Source organism: Ostrinia furnacalis, unplaced genomic scaffold, assembly GCF_004193835.3.
Source record: "Ostrinia furnacalis isolate ACB-3 unplaced genomic scaffold, ASM419383v2 OfSCF2870, whole genome shotgun sequence".
NCBI lineage: Eukaryota > Metazoa > Arthropoda > Insecta > Lepidoptera > Crambidae > Ostrinia > Ostrinia furnacalis.
In genome coordinates, this window is record NW_021133109.1 from 437,932 (window position 1) to 459,797 (window position 21,866).

A 21,866-nucleotide genomic window follows, 5' to 3' on the forward strand; every position below is an offset into this window, starting at 1 on the left:
ACTTCTGACGCAAACTATGATAATGATGGAGCTAGCTCATACAGCATCATACTAAACTCTTGGTGACAGGGGAATGACCGCGAGTCAACCAACCATTTACTTAAATCCTCTCATTTCAAACGCGAATTCGTCATTAGGAACTGGTCACTCTCATTATACCGTACGTCATCAGATTTGATAAACAGAGGCAGAATAAATTACCTAAGTAGAACTATCTTATGAATATTCCATTCAAAATGTTTACTTTACTAAAAGTCAGCTAGGTAAACGATAACATTATTTTTTCCTAAATAAATAATTGGTAGTCTTATTTTAGATCGTTGCTAAGTATGTGTAAATAAGAAAACCCAAAAANGGTTGCGGGCGGCACAGGACCGGTCTTGGAAATCCTTGGGGAAGGCCTTTGTCCGGCAGTGGACGTCATTCGACGAACGAACCTACTAACTACTTACTGAATGTGTCCGAAAACAGTTCACCAGCTAGCCATTCTCGACTGTTTCGGTCGAGACTACCCTTCAGTTGGATTAAAAATTATACCTACTTTAGGAGAAAGAGTACCTTAAGCTAAGATCTTCTCACCATGTATCATTGGGAATATACCCAGGAATTAAGGTAGAAAAGACTCGTACCAATGTACAGCTGACTCATAGGATTAGCAGTTGTGTGTGGTCTGTAGGTCTTTGAAGTTCTTAATGATCCTTTACAGCCGCCTGTATTTTTTGCTTAGAATCTCTTCTGACGTAAACTAGCATAATGATAGAGCTAGCTCATAGCATCACTCATAACTAAACTCTTGGTGACAGGGGAATGACCGCGAGTCAACCAACCATTTACTTAAATCCTCTCATTTGAAACGCGAATTCGTCATTAGGAACTGGTCACTCTCATTATACCGTACGTCATCAGATTTGATAAACAGAGGCAGAATAAATTACCTAAGTTGAACTATCTTATGAATATTCCATCCAAAATGTTTACTATTTTAAAAGTCAGCTAGGTAAACGACAACATTATTTTTTCCTAAATAAATAATTGGTATTATAAAATTAGGTAGTCTACACAAATAAAGATAATCTGAAGAGTAAAATTAGTAAATTGGTATTCTTATTTTAGATCGTTGCTAAGTATGTGTAAATAAGAAACCCAAAAATATCACTAGTAAGGCGATAAGGCTAAAATAATGTTCAAAGTCATTGTCAGGTCACTGCTAACTAAACAACTTGAATGTCTTTTTTGAATGAGATTTATTGACATTGACATTTATTATTATCTTCTAAAAATAAAAATAATTAGGCGTGGCGTAACATTTAAGTGGGTTGTTTTCTTCGCTTAAGTGTCTCTCCTTAGCAATGAGGGGATTGCAAAGTTCGATTAACTTCGATTAATTCAAAAACAATTGAACCCTGTTTTAACTACGAGGAGGTCGCCAGCCCGGCGTCGTGCTCGTGGTCGTGGTCGTGGTCGTGGCCGGCGGACATGGTGGCGGATGAGTGGGCTGAACATCTGTAGGCAATAAAAGAAGGTTGTAAAACTTTAACGTACAAATTATCACTTAAATATTCATCCTCAAAACTTATAATTTCAGCCATAGGATGTCCACTGCTGAAAATAGGCCGACCCCAATGATCNGAATGATCATCACCCCTCCTTCCATCACCGGGGAACCATCTGCTGGTTCAACGCTGGTTCGCGTACCATCCCTACTTTATCGACATTCCACCAGCTCGCACTAAGCGCTTCACTAACTCTTTTATAATGCGAACAGCTTCATTGCCTGCTGCTGTCTTTTCCTAACACAATAATCCGGGCCTCTTTGAAGCGAGAGTGATAATTTGTCCACCTTGTGGATATAGGTGTGTTCATGTAACGCTGCGCTTGCCAATACGTGGTATATTCCAGAACTTTATCTTCATCCTGAACTGCGTATTTAAAGTTGAGAAAGACATTGCTTACCGATACCGCAGTACTGAGCACAGTTCAAATGACCTATGTTGCGGTAGGCAACGCCATCGGTACCGCAAATGGGGTTATACTCAGGTGTTTTCGGACATGTCCAGACACAATCCCTTTGTTCGTCTGTAGTGATCCTACAATCAATAAGGTTCACATTAGCCTTACGATGCCTTGTGAGAATGATTACACTTGTATCTTCGAAGTGAATAGTTGCTTAACTATAAGCAAAGGCGCAATAAAATGTATTCTTAAAAATAAACAGATATACGAGTATGTAATAACTATATTTAGAACTGTTTTTAAAATATTATAAAAATGTGCTTATTAATTCGAAAAAATCATACGTCAATCATTTCTCCTCATGTGACAATTCTAAAAATATACAACATGGTATAGGTTTATACATAAATAATATTGTCAGTTTTATAACTATTTAATTATAAATACAAGTAAACAGATTCAAGTTTCCTTCACCTGTCAGTAGGAACAAAGATATATTTAAAGCAAAGCAGTATTTTCCTTAAGGAAGCTCTTGTAATTAACTTAGTAGCTTGTAATTAATCAATTGTTTATTAATAACAATGACATATAAGGAACGTTACATACCCCAGGAAAGCACCTAAGGTCACTGATTGTTGGCTTATTGTCTCCTTACATATCAAACCTGAAAAAACATCATTTAATCGCTTGTTCATAGGATGTAATTACGTGTCTCATAGCCAATAGCGAAAGAGAATGTTTTCCTACGTTTTTGTGGTTTTAATATAAAATTTGAGTCTATGAAAAACCCCTGTAAGTTCTTTAGTCAGCCAGGAAATGATTGCTACCTAATAATTCTTCGAAACAGGCTGGCTATTATATGAGTAAGTATGATTAATTAAAGTTAATTGAAAAAGTTAAAGGATAAAAGCTATTTAATTTGTAATTAATTCAGTAAAAAATAAAGTCATATTATAATTTATGAAAGGAACATTATACGACACTCATCTCGTTCGTACTTTCTGAATATAGTATATGCTTCTCCATCTTGGGTAAAAAAACCTTTTAAAATATGCAAAACATTGAAAACACGCAGTTGCTATGTTACGCAGATATACGAGTAATTGTTGCAATTTACGAAGGCGAGTGAGCTTTACATGTGTGGTGGCTCGTTACTGTTCGTTTTTCAAAAGTTTTGATAGACATTACACTATCGTTATTTGCATGTACACGTACGTACACACTCAAGTAAAGCTCACTCGCCTTTCGTGAGTTGCAAGTACTATACCAGATTTTGTGCTTTCGGAAGAATATCTAAGTTACAAGTACCATCGCTAGTAAAGACTCCTAGGAGAAGATAATAAAATGCTTCTATGAAAATAACGAACATAATATTAAGTTACTTACCAATTACAAACAATAATAGTAAAGTTTTCATTTTCACAAAGCTATTTTTAAAACTAACTCAATACGTCTTTACAGGTAGTTGTATCCACGAATCCCATAATCTGAAATCATGCACCTCTTATATTGTCAAAGATGACCGATAAAATATGTAATGAAACTGTATGACGGAACTATTACGAGAACCTAAACCTACGTCATGCATCACACAAAACAATAGAGTTCAGGTTAATGTGTGAATAATTTACCATTATGTTACCATTAATTTACTAATTTATAATGTAGAGCTAATAAATATGCTTATAATTTTACAAGCAATAAAATTACGTAGGTGTTGTAGCCAAGTCAGACCATATTACATTACTAATAAAGCGTATAAGTGGAAATTCTAGGAATTTTGCAATATTGTATCATCATCATCATCGTTTCAGCCACAGGACATCCGTGTTTACTGTGAATGGAACAATCTAACTCTGAAAAACGACGTGCTGTGATCTCAAAATTAATAGCGTAGAGCCTCTGTGATTTGTACTTATTTTGAATAAAGAATAGATTAATAAATGAAAATATAAATAACTAGCTGACCCGGCGAACTTCGTACCGCCTTAGCGTAGAGATTTTCTTTATATTTTTTTCCGTAAAGACCTTGTACAGAGTATTAGAAAACTACAAAAAAAAATCAGCCAAATCGGTCAAGCCGTTTTCATGTTATGTCGTGACAACGGAAAACGGGTTTCATTTTTATATATATAGATAACACCGACATGTTACTACTTAATAGGTGTAAAGTATTATAAATATTGTACATAAATATTTTTTTAGAAGACATTTAACATTTATGCCTTCCTTGAAAGCCGTTATCTATAGTTGTCGACTCTACCAAGGGTTTGTAGGTCCGCCGCTGCATGGCAGCACAAAGGGGTACTTAAATCACCCTAAAAGCATTTCTCATTAAAAATTACACCAATCACAATTAATACCAGAATTATTTTAAATGCCAAACTTTCCATCTATCATCATTTATTCCTTTGTATCAGTCCTCCAGTTTCAAGATTTCAAATTAATTAATCATATATTTTATCCAACGGTTTCCAGCTTTATCTGCGGACCAAAAGAATGGCCGCTCTCATTTGAAAGTCGGCGTTGTTATCGTGCAGTCGTCCGTCGGGTTATCAAGCATCGCGCCCCTCCAGTCGCCGCTCGATGCACCAGTGGACCGATAAGTCCGACCCACTACACACAAACAAACCATCTAATGTAGAACGATTCCATTAAAAAACACAATAAACAATCGCGAGTGAAGTTGTGCTCCAAAGTTCACAATTTGGATTTAATCAGTTGGAAATGCACAGCAGGAAGATTATTTTGTGCGCCATTTTAGTTGCTGGTAAGTTAAGTGCTGAATTTCAGGATTCCATCGCGGAAATTCTGTGTTTACCAAAGTGGACATGATTTTTTAATATTTTAAGCCACTTATGCCCGTTTTCTCTATCAATCCCTAATTATTAAGTGACCCCTATGAAAACAAAATTGCTGTTAAGTGTTGCCATAGGGGTCACTTAAAAATTACGGATTGATGGTGAAAACGGGCATTATACTCGTAATTGTGTACAATACAATATTCAATTCGTAACCCAGGCACAAAAATGAGATAAAATGTCTCTTATTAGATCATGGATTAAATATTTAAATTCAATTGTTAAATTCACTTACTTAAAATTACTTGTCAATTGTTTGTTCATAATTTTAATTAACATTACTTTATCGTACCTACTTAATAACGTCTTAATGTGTAAGCGCATGAAAGCTTTCAATTTATAGTGAACATTAAAACTTTGCACGAGAAAATTCATGAAAGTTGGAAAAGTGACAAATAAAATATTATAAATATTTCTTGAAAACTTTCCTATTGTATAAATAAGTACTGAGTACTGCATTGGAACCGGCTATTCTATTTTCATATACTTTATCGTCCCAGTAAAATATTGAGTAGTTATTAACGATTTGACACAATTATCAAATACTGCTCGGTAAATCAAATCGCCTTACTATTATTAGATACACATTTAGGTGATAACGTGACTTCTCAGTAGTAATTATTGCCTATTGTGTGTGGTCAGATAATGTTTACATCTTTGCTATAAGTATTTTTAAATTTAGATAATTTTAAGGTTTAATTGTACCTACTTAGTTTCTTCTTGTTTATCTTGTTTTAGGTTTTGGTTAAATTATATTATCTATCTTTAAACCATACTATCTTTAAATTTTATTTTTATACAGATAATGAAAATAAAATATTTATTGAATCCGGACAGCGTTCAATACAATTAAACCTAAATAAAAACTATAGACTTCACTCTTGATAAACCTTGAGTATGTAGAGATAAAGCTCTTTTTGCAATCGGCATACGAAACGCTGCGTCGCGATAGAAACGCTATTCGAGCGTCACATAATGGCGATGGCGATCAAAGTTTACGAAAACAAGTATGGCAGCTGCCGTCCAAGCGTCTTCATGAGACCATTTGGCATCTTGAACCCAGGGTTATCGCCTCACGCCCACAGCACGCTTATTAATAGGCGTGAGTAATCGATCAACGGACAGACATTCAGACGTCAATGCATGTGCACCCGCAACAAAACAACGTAGCGAATATAAAATTGTTTGTTAGCAATTTATATTATGTACCATGTACATAGCCTGTTCGCTTCGGGGGTGAAGCTAGCGCGCGCTATGACCTCAGATCACTGTCCTGATTTTTTTATGAAAATGAATGAAAAACGTTCTACTTATTCACAATTTCACATCTCTGTGAAAATCGTAGCATTCTGTAACGCCAGATTGATTTACCTACAGTACTTTGTTTATATGATTATCACAAAACAGTAGCTTTTAACTGTCAGCCGTTTGGTGTTGTGGTTCAGAACGGACTACTATGCTGAGAGGTCCCGTTTTCGATTCCCGGCCGGGCAGAAATAGAAATGATGTATTTTAATTTATGTGACGGGTCTGGGTTACTATGTATAATATTATGTATTTAAAAAAAATATATAAGTATGTTTGTATCCGTTGTCTAGTACCCATAGTACAAGCTTCGCTTAGTTTGGGACTAGAGGCGCAGTGTAAAATGTAAAAAATAAACTGCCTACATATAGGTATTAAAGTAACTGACCGGTTACTATCATTATAAAATATATTTAGAATTAGTTTAGTTTACTTATTTTATTTGATCAATTAACAAGTATAATCAGCGATTTATTTATTAATTTCGTCTTCTTCAAATAACGATGTCAAGGTAGATTTCTTGGCAAGTTTTCGTCATTTTAACTATACTTACTTGCTCTTGTGACACATGACAGAATCAGGCACGATTAGATCACAAAAGAACTGTGCACTACATAAAAAGAAAGATCAATCTGGGAGACANAGGAGACAAAGCTGTTAATAAAATAACCCTAATCCAATTGGTTAAAAAGTCCGAGAAACTATTCAAACAACTTGATACACAAAATACTATTTTACTGACTGTGAGACGTATATCACTTTTTTATTTTAATTTATCAAATAATTAATTAGTGTAATTAATTCAAAATTGCATCATTTTGTGATCGTGAAGCGTGGGAACGCGATATCCCGCATCCTGATGACTCAAGCATTATCAGGACCAGTGTCTTTGGGCAACGGGGCCGCTGACGCACTAGATAAAAAAATAGTCGGGAACCATACTGCGCAGTACGCTGTGCTGGGTCAGATTGTGGTCATATGATTAATAGTCATCCACTACATAGTTATTATCTTTTAATGTATATTGTATCCGGACTAGAACACATAAGAGGAAATATTTCCTCTGGTTCTGGGTCTATGTAGGACATAGATTCTAGTGAACTGCGGGTGAACCACGGGCATTTATGGTTTTAATTGCTGGAGGTATGATTGCTTGAGCGATAGCGATTGTTTTTTACCAATACTCACAACCATAGCTTTGCTCTTCCATAAGCCAGAAATAGGCACATATCTTTATTTGTTTTGACTACATACAAACCATCGAGTAGAACTTTAGATAAATGCATAAAATCTTATGTCAAACTTCACTAATTATATATTTAAATATTATATTGTCAAACTGAATGCAAATCGAGCTTTGTGTCCTTTTACCACTTATCGAAATTATATATGTATGATTCCATGCTTCAGAGACTACGTTAAGCTGTCGGTCAATGAGGGCTATCGTTTTAGCGCTCACCAGTTAGCGCCACTGTAGAGTAAGGTCCTGTCACTTGCTAGCAGCGAAGACAGTGGCACCAACTGGTGAGCGTTACAGTGGTAGGAGGACTATCGCATTTGCACTCATCAAGACGGCGCCACTGTAGAGTAAGGTCCTGTCAATCGCCAGGGGTGCCAACTGTTAAGTATAAAAACGATAGCCCTCATTGAGCCAAGTCAGCTCATGAAATACACCTACTTTTGACTTCTGGCCATCATTGCATACGGTAGAAGAATATGAAGTGTATGTATGCCTCTTTAACGGCAGGTTTCCAAAAAAAGACTAGCATTTGAGGCAGCCATGTATCAAACTGATTTGAAAGAAATAAGTTAAAGAAGTACCTACTCTCTCAATGTTAGCAAAACATAAACATCTCAAGTGCAAACGAGCATCTTTGTTAGTTGCAAAACACTACTATGTACATGTGGTGTTGTTTGTAAACTATGCTGTCGATAACTCAAATGCGTAATAAAGATGAGATCACAGGAAAATTTTAGGAAAATAAATAACGCTGGGTGATTAGATTAAAAAAGGTCGCGAACGTAACCCAGTAATCTCGGACTCGCCACAACAATAATGGAATAAAACAAGAAACAATTAAGCTACGTTTATGCCCATTGCAGTCGTAAGTTAACGCGGTTATCGCGGGTGTCAGGTCGCTCTTTGTTTTTAAATGTTGTATGAAAAGAATCGTAAGGGAATCGGAATGGTTTTTTTATTGAAAGAGATTTTATGTATTTGCTACGATAGGTGCTAAGAAATATGCTACGATTATTTTTGTCATGTAAATTATTTTAATACATACGAGAGACAGAGAATGTATTGCATATAGTATACTCGTACACGGTACTAAGATGTCAAATCATAAACTCACATATTGAAAATAAACAGTGTACAAAAGAAAGCGAAAAAATTCGGTATAGCCAAAAGACATCAACGAGCGGTTTCGTAGCTCGTAGTAATTTTTGTTTCAATATCCTTTTAAACTCTGAACTTTCTGAAGTGGATCCAGTATCTTTATTGAAAGAAATGTCTGTTATTTAAAAACTCTTCCTCTTTTACCTACTGTAATTTTATTAAAATCCCGTTTGCAAAACTGCAATGTTTCAAATTCAACCTCCGTCTTTTCAGCGTGGCAGGAGACCCAGTCAGCAAAGTTGCCGCTGCCCCCCTCCCGTCTCGGCTACGACTATGAAGTTGTGGGGGGCGATGGCGAGGCTCGAGCCCCCAACGAGCTCAAGGTGAGGGAGGGGGTGCCGCCCCCCCTCTGCGCGGGGCGCTGTGGGGCGCCGCCCGCGGGGCCCGTGTGTGCCTTCGACGCCACCGGCACCGCGCGGACGTTTGCGACGCTATGCGACCTGGAAGCAGCTTCGTGTCGTGAAAGCACATGTGAGCACCTTTAAGTTTACATACATATGAATATAGATAATTTAAGACAATATAAATCAAAGATGTAACGGCTAAATAATGTAATAATAAATAAATAAAAAATATGATAACACTAAAATCGGCCGTTTGGTGTAGTGGTTCAGAACGGACTACTATGCCGAGAGGTCCCGGGTTCGATTCCTGGCCGAGCAGAAATTGAAATGAAGAATTTTAATTTCTGTGACGGGTCTGGGTGTTTTCTATGTATAATATGTAGATTTATTTGCATAAAAAAAAGTATTTAAGTATGTTTATATCCGTTGTCTAGTACCCATAGTACAAGCTTTGCTTAGTTTGGGGCTAGCCGCGCAGTGTAAAAATGTCCAAGGACATATATTTATTTATTTATTAAAACACCTTTCGCGTGTAAACTGCTAAAACCACAAATTAAAATAGTTCATTCAGTACATGGGCCCTTTCCAGGGCACTTATACACGTCCCAAATATAGCTTGCCCTACCACCACTTCGGGACAACATATGGGCTGGTGCACAATTTCATAAAATCAATCATAAAGACCTCAAAGACACATAATCGTCGTTAGCAACGTAAAAAGAACTCCTTTATTAACACCTGAAATTCGATCACATGAAGGGATTACGAGTAGTATGAAATTCCTAAATTACACATTAGTAGGTCACTAGTTATATTCACTTTTCGTTTAGAATAAATATCATATGAAAAAATGTGATTTGATTCGCCCTCCATACTACATTTGGATAAATTGATATTGAACATACCTACCTTAAATACACGTAAACAATGCTCTACAAATCGAATTTCCTCGTATTCGTTGAACAAAACAAATAACAACACAAACCATTTCCTTATATTTGTTTCGTTACTTCATTCGATTCAATGTACAACGTGTTTGCTTACAGATTACGCGATTACGAGCCTGGGCGAGTGTTGACGACGGGCGGGCGGGAGAACCTACAGAGCCGTCTCCTTAGTCTAAGCTGTACGCTGGAGTACGGCGATATACGGACAGTTATCTTCAGACGTGACTACTTCAAGCCTATAGATGAGAAAACAGTACAAATATTCATTTTTTCAGCTGGAAAATGCCTACTAAACATGACTCATCACTCGATCGAAACAGTTCTAAAAAGATTATGAAGAAGCAATAATTTCAATGACGTGTCACGTGTTTAATGCCTATTTTCACGGTACTACCGGTCGAGTGGTAAAACTAATTCCAGATTAAGTACATAGAGAGATGGCCATAACAAATACATAAGTCATTCGTCAACCAGTTGTCAACAAACTTAAGAAAATGTACATTACCTTACATTGTGTCTTTAAATCTGTAAAAATCCAACCAAAACCAGTGAGATCATTCTTTCGAGGTCTTCTACGAAAACGAAATCCGTCAATAATGCATATAACACTTTTCGTCATTGATTCGTTCAAACTCCAAACTGTCGTATTTCGTTTTTATAATAGACCGCTTTTCACTGCCTGACAGCTACTTTTCCGCTCAAAACTCAATTCAATCTGGCATAGAGTTACAGTACTATGATTGGTCTAACAAATTAAATATTAAAAACCAACCAAAAGTAGGTATCAATCTACCTTGAGATTGAATAGAGTTTAGAACTTCGTTCTGTAACGAACCTTATCTTCTTACGGGGTTGCCAAAACGTACCTTTACTTTTGAAAAAACCATTGGGTAGCAAACATACTTTACTTTATTAATAAAAGGTGAGATTCAAAGATGGAAACTTTAATTGTGGTTACTACCAGTATATGTTTTGTATGTAGATAGATATGTACCTACGTAAATTATATCTTGTCAGTGTTCATAATGTAAACAATACAGATAACGATGCCATCAGAGCACTACAGTTCAAAGTCTTTTTTGAACCAATGTTTTACAAATATTTTTACACAAAATGATTGTACCTACCTACTTGGTAAAATAGTAACTGTGAACCTCATGAAAAATATTAAATTAAGGAAAACATTTTAATATTTTACCAATAAGTGTAGTAGGTAACTACAAATCGTCTTCTCTAATAGTAATTTTAAAAATTCATAATAATCGGCAGTAAAAAGTTATTTTTGAAACCTTTTCATGATTCATATTTTTGTCCTACCTGGCGTTGCATTATTAAAATCTCTTGCCTTAGTTTCTTCATATGGTTAATTATCTCAGCTTTTATAAGATAACCCCATGTATAGTAAGATTCATAATTAAGCTAATTGATAATGATAATAAAGAGATTACTAGAGAAGTTTGTAATTTTATAAAGTACTTTACGTCTTGTGTGGCGGTCAAGACAATTTCCAAAGATTATATATTTTAGCTTTTTGTATTACTCAATAAGACTCTTGCCAAAGTTCCTAAAATTCAAAATTGTTACATAATTTAGGATTGTAAGATTTGAAACCATTGGTATAATATGATTTTATGAGAGTGGTAAAGATTAGTGTAATTCTTATTTTATTTATTGTGTACAAAGTACGCGTTTCAGAACTGAAATATTCCAGTTCTGTATAATGTTTCATTATTTAGACGTAGATGAATAAAGCTTTTTAAAACAATATGGTTGTTTCTACTTTGAAATCTATCCTATCTACAGAAAATAATACCTACCTTATAGCGAAGATAGTCATTACGGTATACATATTATGTAAAAAAAGGTAACTTATAAAATTTTACTATTCAACGTTCATCAGGAATGTATGTGCCTGACTGTACATCTTCTGGGAAATTCCTATCCATTAAGTTTATTACAAATACTAATGAAATGTTTGTCGCAGCGTCAAGCAGTCTACTTTGTTTATCGACAGGTTTTAGGTCAATTGACGTGGCATTGGAACTGTGTTACTACTCATATTAATTAGGGATAGTTTGTTTATTCTTCTAATGTAGCTAAACCAACACATATTTAATTAGGCTGAGTTGCAGCATCTAACTTTGACCGTAACTATAACGTTATCCGGTGATTTTGTATGGAGTTTGACAGATTTTTGACGTTTGTCAAAGTTAAAATAAGATGGTGCAACCCATCCTTAATAGGCCAGTTTTATATTTGACCAGAAAAATCAATAAAGACGCAAAATAACGGTTTGTTCTGATTTTTGAATATGGTGTTAGTACCTACCGTATATCCAAGTTTGCAGCTTCGAAATACTTGTCTTCGCTGAGCAAAAAGTGAAAACCAAGAGATTTTTAACTTTCTGCTCTTCGAGAACCAAACGGATGTAGGCAGTTCAACGTAAAAGTTCAACATATTGCAACAATTTACTCACAATCTCAAAAAAAATGGCAATTTTCAGAAGGTGTGTTACATCCGAGAGTTTCATAAATTCTAACCACTGTACCTACCATGTGTGGAGGTGATAGCTGTTAATCATACCAGTAGGTACAGAACAAGCACATACTAACACAAATTCATTATTTCCAAAAAACGTTTCCACTATTAATAATTTGATGACAATTTAAAATTATCATTTCTATTTACCTTAACTTCACAAGTCTTGTTTGCAAACCAAAAATAGAACTCATTAAATTAGGTTTACAATTTATGATAAGTAAATAGACAAGTATCAATACTACTTTTAACTACGCAGTTGTGATTATGTACTTTATATTTGATCTGTTATCTTCATTTAAAATAATATACTCGTAAGTAATTTAGTCCAATACATTCATTAGAAAATTCCTCAAAATAATCGTGTATTTTAGAAAGTAAAGAAATAAATAAGTAGGTATCTTTCTTACAAATACACGCATAGACTAATTTAAGTGATCATTTATTTGAGAGACTAAACTAAGCTAGGTAATAAAAAAATAAATATTTTTATACTATTTATTTATTCAAAAACCTTAGTCACTAACGCAAACAGGTTAATATTTAAAGATAAAAAAAACTTAGAGAATATAAAAATATTAAAAAATCTTAAAAATATAACTGGATAAATGAATAGAAATCTTAGGCACAATACCTACCTGAATAATAAAAAAGTACACAATAAAAAACTTAGACATTAACTGAAATAAGCAAAAATAATAAAGAATAAAAAACTTGAATGAAATAATGACCGCACATAACGATAAAAACTAAAAAGATAATGCAACCTTTTGGCATCGTTTTTTTTTTCTTGATAAATACCAGTAGGTACTTATTTGTTCCATTGAATTTGTATGGTTAAAGATAATAAGTCCGAAAGAAAAAAATGAAAGCTGAAGAGGCTCAGCTAGAAACAGCTGGGTTATTGTTTTTATGGCTATAATCATGATGATGATCATTAGAGATTAGACTAGTATTAAAGGTAACTATTCGATCTTATCAGGCGGTTTTAAACGTTTTGTTCAAATCATCATCATCATCATCATCATTTCAGTCATAGGACGTCCAATGCTGAACATAGGCCTCCTTCAATGCTTTCCATGTTGATCGATTGGTAGCGGCCTGCGTCCAGCGCTTCCTTGCTACCTTTACGATGTCGTCGGTCCACCTTGTAGGTGGACGTCCCACGCTGCGTTTTCCGGTACGCAGTTTTGTTCAAATAGCAGCACGAAATCCTATAAGTCCCTCACTCAAAGAGATGCGGGCAAAAGTGACAGCGATAGACAAACCCAAAGGTTAGAAACGACGTTCAGGATATACTTATTATGGCCTTCCGACATGCCTAACCTAACCTATAACCTAATTGTGACTTAGAACCTGATAAGAACGAAATTGAAACCTCTAACATATCTCTGATACCATACAGCTTAGAGACGTATCTTTTTTTACGGACTTTACACCATTTCTAAATCCGATCTTATTTACTTATCTGGCCAAGAAATGAAAATGACGCCAAAAGTATACAAGATTTCATAAATGCTATTACAAGAAAAGCACAAATAGTTATATCTAAGAACTAAGAACTAAAATCACTTTGTCCTCGGAAACCCTCTCTGTGCACAATCGAGACTAATAATAACAATGGTTAAGCCGTGTCAGCACAATAAACAACTAAAACAAACATAAAAAAACTGCACTAAACTCAAATGTTCTAATAAGCACAAAACGAAATACGTATCAATAAAGTGATGATAAACAAAACGATAAAAAACAAGATGATAAAATAAAATGCTTAAATGCAAAACACTACGATGATACTGTTGATGATGAAACTAAAAAAAGCTCAAATACGCGCTAATTCATCACAGCTCCTTTGAAAAGTGTGGCTGCAAAGCAATATAAGTTTGCTGTCTTAAACTCTTAACTCTAATTATAAGTAAATAGGTAATTAAACATAAAGTGTAACAAGGTTACAGCGATACTTTAAGTAGGGTAGTTAAAATATTTAAGATAGGCGGATGCCGTCGGAGCCGGGACACTCTCCCTTCTTGATCTTATGCAGGGCTGGAAACAGAAAAGAAATATATTAAAACTAAATATTTGATCAATAATTACAATCCGGATCCATTTAACTGCTTCTAGTTCGATTGTAATTCTAAACTCGTGCTTCGAGATAGCTCAATACAACCAATTGTTTACTTTTGTAAGATTTGGTAGGACTTTCTGAATAAGTATTTTTAATAAGAATAAATATTACTAATTTTATAAATCATACAGTTATAAGTCTGTTACTTTTTACTTAAATATTGGTAGAGATAGACGTATAACTTTGCCTAGATTCTAAAAAAACGGGATGGGCCTTATCGGCCTTCTAAACTATAAATAAAACCACAATGATGAGATCCTTGTGTTTGTTAGAGCGCTCAACATAGTTTGAACTAATATTAGTTAATTAATTGTTAAGAATGTATTGATACGTCATAATGTATTTAATTAAATACATGGTTCAAATAGCATAAGGTACAAACAAGTGTATCATTAACCAAAATAGAATAATAACTTTAATAATGCTTTAGTATAAAATGTCATGTATTGAGGAAAATACGAGTAGAGCACTTTAACATCTTAAGTGCTATGTAACTACTTAATGTATAGGTATTTTCGAAAACTTCCAAGTTATAAAACGAAGACGGGTTTGCTTAAAATAGGCATGCACACAAAGATAAGAGTGCTAAATTTAATATATCTAAATACCTATTAGCCTATGCTTAGTTCAGGGAAATACGTGGCGTGCAAAAAACTAACTGACTCACTATCCGGTTTCAACAAAAATAGGGTTGGCAAAATTTAACTACTGAGGTAAAGTTATGATTTTGATAAATAAGTTAACAACGTGCATCCTAGATATGCAAATTCAATTGTCTCTTAATCTTATTTCGTATAAAGAGTGTAAACTATATTTGTTGAAAAATGCCAGCTATACTAGAAAGGGCTATGCTCAACTTTTCTTTCACTCATAATGGCGAAGCAAATTAATAAAAAGTTTTTACAAAACCGCGATACTTAATAAGCATAAAGAACAAACACAGTTTTAGACAGCAAGGCAACCTATTGTGGCAGTACCTTACTAGCCTTCAATTGATGTACGAATTGCCAAACTACCTCATAACGTTCACCACTGACATCTTATCATAGGATCTAATTTAAGCTACATCAGTCCAGTTAACATTGGGTAGCCCTAACAGTTCCACAATGGCAGTCAGTCCCATTGTGCTACACGTCACACTCGGCCGGACGCCAATACAGCGGCAGACCGAATCAGATTGTTGTCAGTGGTTTTTCACAAATAAAACTGCTCTTCATGACACCTTTATTGTTATCACAATGCACGAAAATAACTCGAAATGAGGTAAAATAGAAAGTTCAATAATCTCTCTCCGTTTACTGCCCAAAAGTTGTCAACAACAGCCTTTGTTGAATAGATTGATCCAGTCTCTAATTAGTACGTGTCTGTTTAACCACATATGAGTTTGATCTTTACTTTATACATAGTACATAGTACCTACTTGTTTAACGGATACATTCAAATGTTCAGATCCAAAGTTATTAAAAAAAGTATTTAGATCCATATAAAGCGATCATTTTCATTTGTTCCTATATTACTGTTACATAAAAATGTACTGCCTCAACAGCTTGTTCATTAGGTATTTATGTTATATTATAAAGTATCTTTTAATCGTTATTAAAATTAAATAACTAGCTCAGTTGGAAGAGCAGTCGCCCGGCAAGCGGAAGGTCGTGGGCTCGAGTCCCGCCTTAGGCAGTTCGATTTTTTCAAGTGGTTTATTTAAAAAAAAAGTTTCTTTCATTTCTCAAAATTAGAGTCAATAAAATACACGTGTATTACAACAATACAGCGCGGCATAACGCGCTGGATAATGAGAATGTGCTTCGAGGACCCTCGGGACCTGGAATAAAGCAGACCAAACATATTCGCTACCAACCGGTCATTACGGAAATCATTGGGGGAAGCCTACGTTCAGTTAGACGTCCTATGGCTGAAATGATGAAACATTGCGGTGGCGGTCAAATACTTGCCTTGTTATGCATAAAATAACGAAACTATAAGAATTCCTTGTCAAGACTACGGAACCCTAAAAACATTTTGTCTACTTACTTTCTTTGTGCTCGCAGTTGTAGTTGTTCATGACGCACTCGCTGCCGAAAGACTTGGGCTTCTCTCCGTCCTTGCCCGCGCAGACAGGGTCGAATTTCGCGCTGGTGCAGTCCTGCATGCAGGCCTTCTTGCGGGCCGCGTCAGCCTTGAGTTGCTTCAGGTCGGGCTTGTCAGGCCTGGCCGACACCGCCACCAGCACCACCGCTGGGAATAGACAGATTACCATTAGATGTCAAGGTGTTGTAATGAGGAATAAGGAATAAATTTGTTTTTAAGGTCGACTGGAAGAGACTGCTTTCTAGAGATAAGAACAAGTGTTCTAATTGTTTTACTTTATGTACTCACTAAGAGACGAAGATACAGTAAAGAGAAAGTAATATTTTTAATGTCTCTCGTGTATAATCTCTTTCGGTTCGGACCAGCAGAATCCTTATTGTAAGTATGCAAAACTATTTCCAGTCAAAGTCAAAGTCAAAGTCAAAGTCAAAATTTATTTATTTGTTTGGACTAATAAATAGTTCTTACAAATCGTCATTTTGCTCTTAAGGAGCCTCTACATGTCTCATAATCTTTTTACCCTACCAGCGCTTCGAGACCAACATTTGGCAAGTGCTGAGAAGAAGCGCCGCAACAAACTCAGTCACCACTGTCTGCCGGTTAATATAAATAAATAGAAATAGCAGTAGTAGGTTCATTCGATTCAGGAGCAGTTCACTGAATTTACCATGCATTCTTGTATGGTGTATCTTATAAGAATGGGTAAACAAAATTGCGTGGTATATTAAACAAGGTAGTGACGTGCTAATATCTAGACTTACATATTAAAATACTAGTAGAAATGACTCGCATGCATAAATTTGAATAACTTGGATTGACCAGTCCCCGAAAGCAGCGCCTGTTCACAGACATGACGAGTGAACCAGCCATCGCTTCACTCGACCATATTAGAGGGAATGTAACGTGTAACGTACCAGTGCAATATTTAACACCAGCTTGTTTGTAGCCTAAGTATTTTTTAGTGTTATAACTACGGGATCATTCCCACCTCTTGCTCTATCGTAACTCCTGTGCAGGACGTACCTATGTACCTAGCTTGACTATTAAAGGCCAAGGGAAAGTTATCATTGGACCCGCAATGAATTAATCAGTGTATCCTTAACTAGACAACTTTTGAATTGAAGTCATAGTTAATCATGACGCTAACGAGCCTAAACATGTCTTCATTACCTAGAACATACTTCGTTTTGAAATGCGATTTCAAAAACCGTAAGCGTTACAAATGTTTATTTTCGCATTATTACCTTCATTAATTGGAGTTGCGAACTTACGAAATACTCAACGGTAGAGCTAGAGTTCTAGAAATAGGAGTATAATGTTTTTATTATACGTAGCTTTAGATACTATTTACTAAGGCTGGGTTACACTGCACCATTCTGAGGCACCATCCTCCTTTAACTTTAACCGATGTCAAAAATCTGTCAAACTCCATACAAAAAGCACCGGTTATCTTTATAGTTACCGTTAAAGTTAGGTGGTGCAACTCAGCCTAAATGTAGTAGTGTTCTTTGTTAAAGAGGTTAATCTTTAACTTTGACTCAAACTTGTATTGTTTGCAAAGCATTATTTGAATAAAAAATTAGACAGCATGCTCATAATTTGTCACACTGACCATCATTTGTCATCATTATCCTAAAGTAAGATAGCATCATTGTAGCTCTAGAATGATGGATGTACGTTTCTACTTAGTTCCATATCGCATTAAGAAGTTGAGCTCATCATGTAATAAAGGCTATAAAGATAACCGGCTGCGCTCGCGCCTGACCTTACAGGAGCAATAAGGTCGCTGAGGCGTCATTGGCTCAGATAATCGCAGGAAGACTGGCCACTCGTTCCCACAAGTACCAGTTTCGCAATGTCCTTTTAAACTCAATTTTATTAAGGTTTTATAGCTCAATCGTCCGGGATTTGTATTCGATGATGTCATTGCAAGCACACTGGTTCGACGTAAGTGATTTCAAGTTATTTATCTTTATTAATGGTCGATTAATAAGTAAAAATGTAAGCAAACTTTTTCGACTTCTTTTAGCTGTCCATTAGTTAGTAGGTGGGAACAAAAAGTCTTGGTTTATTATTAAGGCTGGTAGGAAATTCGTTAGAAAGTTCATTGCCTCTTCCTTTACCAAACTGGGAAAAAACCTACATTAGTTTCTTGATTTCGAGATGCCCATATAAAAAGTGAGTAGGTATTTCTTTTTCGTAGAGATGCACTGTAGGTATCAATTCTAGTAAATTCATAGAATAAATACAAAATATGTACGAGTACATCGGTAAATAATATTCCATGCTATATACCTAATAAACCCAACTTGTAAATAGTTGGGATTATTGTTGGAAGTTTGAAACCTACACGACAAATGGAACCTGAATTTATCACATGAAAATCGCATTTGAAACTCTTTATCCTCGAACATTTTCTCTAGAAAAATTAACCAATAATTGCACTTCTTAATTGCACTAGAGATTTTGCATACAACAATGTTACTAGATATTTATCACTCATAATAAATATTGCATAAATAAATATTATAGACGTTAACGATATCATACTGTTATCGTCAGCTCGGTTTAAAGCAGTAACTACATAAATGGTTGAATACTTAACGTGTAGGTACAAGTAAACATTAGTGAATAATCAGCACATTGTAAGAGGAAAATACACAATATAAACAATAGTTCAATGCGGAATACCTTGAGAATTTATATGTAACAACGCCAAAAATGACACATCGTATTGTTAAGTGTAAAAAAACTTACCAAAAACAACGAGCGTCACTGCCTTCATTGTGATTTTTTCTAAACAAATCTGATCGTGTTCCACCACTGACTATGGACTGGCAATTGGCGGTGGGGTCAGCCTCTTTATAAAGCAAAAGTGGGGAGCCACCAAAAACAGCAACTGGTATAAAATGACCACGTATAAAACCTGCAGTTGCCTTCCATTGTCCATTACCTGCGAACAAGCTAGCTTAGCTCAGAACAATATCCTCAATGTAATCTAAACTGCATCAAGATTCGTCGAGGCGTCTTTCGCCGGTCACCGTGAGTTTGCGATGGGATAAACAGGAATAAATTTGCCTGTTGCCGAGACGAAATCAAAATGGATGACGCCCCATTTACATTAGGGAGCGAAAATTACCTATTTCTGGCGAAACACAGTACAATCGATAGAGACATCCGTAGAGGTCAGGTTTTTAAGCGGATATGATAATCCAATAAACGTTTAATCGGTAAAACCGAAAACTCGCAATAAAATATTTTGGCTAGTGGCTACGAGAAGATTATACGTTATTTAAAAGTAAAATCTATGCTAATATTATAAATGCGAAAGTAACTCTGTCTGTCTATCTGTCTCGCTTCCACGCCTAAAGCTAAAGGAGATAGTTTGAGTCCCGGGAAAGGACATAGGATAGTTTTTATCCAGGTTTTGAAACAATGACGCGCGCGATAAATTTTTTCTGTGACAGACAAAATTCCATGCGGGCGAAGCCGCGGGCGGAAACCTAGTAAACAATAAATTTAAAATAATACAAAACTTGAAAGTAATATACATAACACTAAAAACGCATACGCATTAATAATAAATAAATGTGAAATAATCTTACACATGCATGCACTTTAAATGAGTAATATTAATCTCATAGACAAAACAAACATATTAATAACTTAACGTACCTACTTACAATAAAATTATTCAAAATCCTTTCTTTATTTTACACAAAAACCTGACTTCTCTTCTACTACCTTCACAATTTAAATTTCACTGGGACGTCACACAACTTTCGGGTTTCGTAACTTCAGGGTCTGAATAATTATTCAAAATCAAAATCAAAATCAAAAAAACATTTATTCAGTTTAGACCACAAGTGGCACTTATGAACGTCAATAGAAAATAATAAATAAAAAAAAAAGAAAAGGTAGCCCTTATGGGGCACTTTACATGTCTCCTTATCTTTTGGGCCCTACCAGCGCTTCGAGACAAACATATGGCAAGTGCTGAGAAGAAACGCCGGAACAAACTCAGTCACCACTTATTGCCAGGAATTATCTAACGGTAAGAATAGTCAAATTTAAGTACATCAAATATGTGCAGACTGAACTGACCACGCATCCTTGTCATCAATATAGTCTCGAACCTTGTAGTACCCTTTGGACATAAGGGTATTTTTTATATGTATCTTAAATTTGTTTATTGGCAATTCGACAAGGTTGTGTGGTATTTTGTTAAATATGGTAATACATTTCCCCAAGAATGAATTACCTATCTTATGCAACCTAAATGATGGAACAGCAAGTTTATTCTTATGTCTCGTGTTAAATGAGTGGACGTCACTTTTCTTAGTAAATAAATGTATATGTTTACGGACATACATAATGTTATCAAATATGTATTGCGAAGCCACAGTCAATATATTGATTTCTTTAAAAACTTCTCTAAGCGAGTCACGTGGTTTAAGACCGTATATTGCCCGAACAGCTCTTTTCTGTAAAATGAAAATTGATTCTATGTCTGCTGCTGAGCCCCACAGTAAAAGACCATAAGACATAATACTATGAAAATAACTAAAATATACAAGCCTTGCTGTTTCAACATCAGTCAAGTTTCTGATCTTTCTCACCGCAAAGGCAGCTGAACTAAGTCTTCCCGCCAAGGCAGCAATATGGGGGCCCCATTGTAATTTACAGTCTAGGGTAATACCTAGAAAGACAGTAGAGTTTATCAGTTCAATGCGTTCATTATTTACTGTAATATTAGTATTAACTTGTTTGACATTAGGCATAGTGAATTTTAAACATTTGGTTTTTTTTGCGTTTAATAGCAAATTATTAGTTGTAAACCAGTCTAATACTTTGGAAAGAGCATTATTCACGTCGTCAAATATTTCCTGACGCCTGTCAGTTTTAAAAATTAAAGAAGTGTCATCAGCAAATAATACTATCTCACAAAGGTCCTTTGAATAAAAAGGTAGATCATTTATATAAATCAGAAAGAGCAATGGTCCCAGTATTGAGCCTTGGGGCACTCCCATTTTTAGGGGGGCGCCCGAAGAGTTAGTTCCGTGAATATTTACTTTTTGTAATCTGTCTGAGAGGTAAGAGTGTAATAGGCTTAAGGCCTTGCCTGATACGCCATAATGTTCTAGCTTAAATAACAGAGTTTGATGATCAACACAGTCAAACGCCTTCGATAAGTCACAAAATACACCAATAGCATCTTTTTTCTCCTGCCAAGCATCGAAAATGTGTTTGATAAGAGCAACCCCTGCATCGGTCGTACTTTTCCCTTTTGTGAACCCATATTGTTTT

The 21,866-nt window shown here is 35.4% G+C and overlaps 3 protein-coding genes across 3 annotated transcripts; 1 reads left to right on the forward strand and 2 right to left on the reverse strand.

The window, feature by feature from the left end:
- Positions 1-1,264: 1,264 nt before the first annotated feature.
- On the reverse strand, positions 1,265-3,421 carry LOC114356694 (uncharacterized). The gene is made up of 4 exons (XM_028310007.1): positions 3,340-3,421; positions 2,560-2,617; positions 1,954-2,087; positions 1,265-1,503 (listed from the first exon to the last, which is right to left on the reverse strand). The coding sequence occupies exons 1-4, from the start codon at positions 3,368-3,370 to the stop codon at positions 1,409-1,411; spliced, it is 318 nt and encodes a 105-aa protein (XP_028165808.1). The 5' UTR covers positions 3,371-3,421; the 3' UTR covers positions 1,265-1,408.
- Positions 3,422-4,449: 1,028 nt separating this feature from the next.
- On the forward strand, positions 4,450-11,498 carry LOC114356715 (uncharacterized). Its single transcript, XM_028310047.1, has 3 exons — positions 4,450-4,723; positions 8,731-8,988; positions 9,908-11,498. Exons 1-3 carry the CDS (start codon positions 4,681-4,683, stop codon positions 9,937-9,939), a joined length of 333 nt encoding a protein of 110 aa, XP_028165848.1. The 5' UTR covers positions 4,450-4,680; the 3' UTR covers positions 9,940-11,498.
- Positions 11,499-13,144: 1,646 nt separating this feature from the next.
- On the reverse strand, positions 13,145-19,493 carry LOC114356704 (uncharacterized). The gene is made up of 3 exons (XM_028310020.1): positions 19,317-19,493; positions 16,503-16,706; positions 13,145-14,389 (listed from the first exon to the last, which is right to left on the reverse strand). Exons 1-3 carry the CDS (start codon positions 19,342-19,344, stop codon positions 14,331-14,333), a joined length of 291 nt encoding a protein of 96 aa, XP_028165821.1. The 5' UTR covers positions 19,345-19,493; the 3' UTR covers positions 13,145-14,330.
- Positions 19,494-21,866: the final 2,373 nt, after the last annotated feature.

Excerpts from the sequence above, each read along its gene's own strand:
- LOC114356694 (XM_028310007.1), bottom strand. The coding sequence starts at position 3,370 with ATGAAAACTTTACTATTATTGTTTGTAATTG. Across the intron at positions 2,618-3,339 it reads ACTATTATTGTTTGTAATTG|GTTTGATATGTAAGGAGACA; the intron begins GTAAGTAACTTA and ends ATGTTTTTTCAG. Across the intron at positions 2,088-2,559 it reads ACCTTAGGTGCTTTCCTGGG|GATCACTACAGACGAACAAA; the intron begins GTATGTAACGTT and ends TATTGATTGTAG.
- LOC114356715 (XM_028310047.1), top strand. The coding sequence starts at position 4,681 with ATGCACAGCAGGAAGATTATTTTGTGCGCCATTTTAGTTGCTG. Across the intron at positions 4,724-8,730 it reads GTGCGCCATTTTAGTTGCTG|CGTGGCAGGAGACCCAGTCA; the intron begins GTAAGTTAAGTG and ends CCGTCTTTTCAG. Across the intron at positions 8,989-9,907 it reads TTCGTGTCGTGAAAGCACAT|ATTACGCGATTACGAGCCTG; the intron begins GTGAGCACCTTT and ends GTTTGCTTACAG.
- LOC114356704 (XM_028310020.1), bottom strand. The coding sequence starts at position 19,344 with ATGAAGGCAGTGACGCTCGTTGTTTTTG. Across the intron at positions 16,707-19,316 it reads AGTGACGCTCGTTGTTTTTG|CGGTGGTGCTGGTGGCGGTG; the intron begins GTAAGTTTTTTT and ends GTCTATTCCCAG. Across the intron at positions 14,390-16,502 it reads CAACTGCGAGCACAAAGAAA|CCCTGCATAAGATCAAGAAG; the intron begins GTAAGTAGACAA and ends TTCTGTTTCCAG.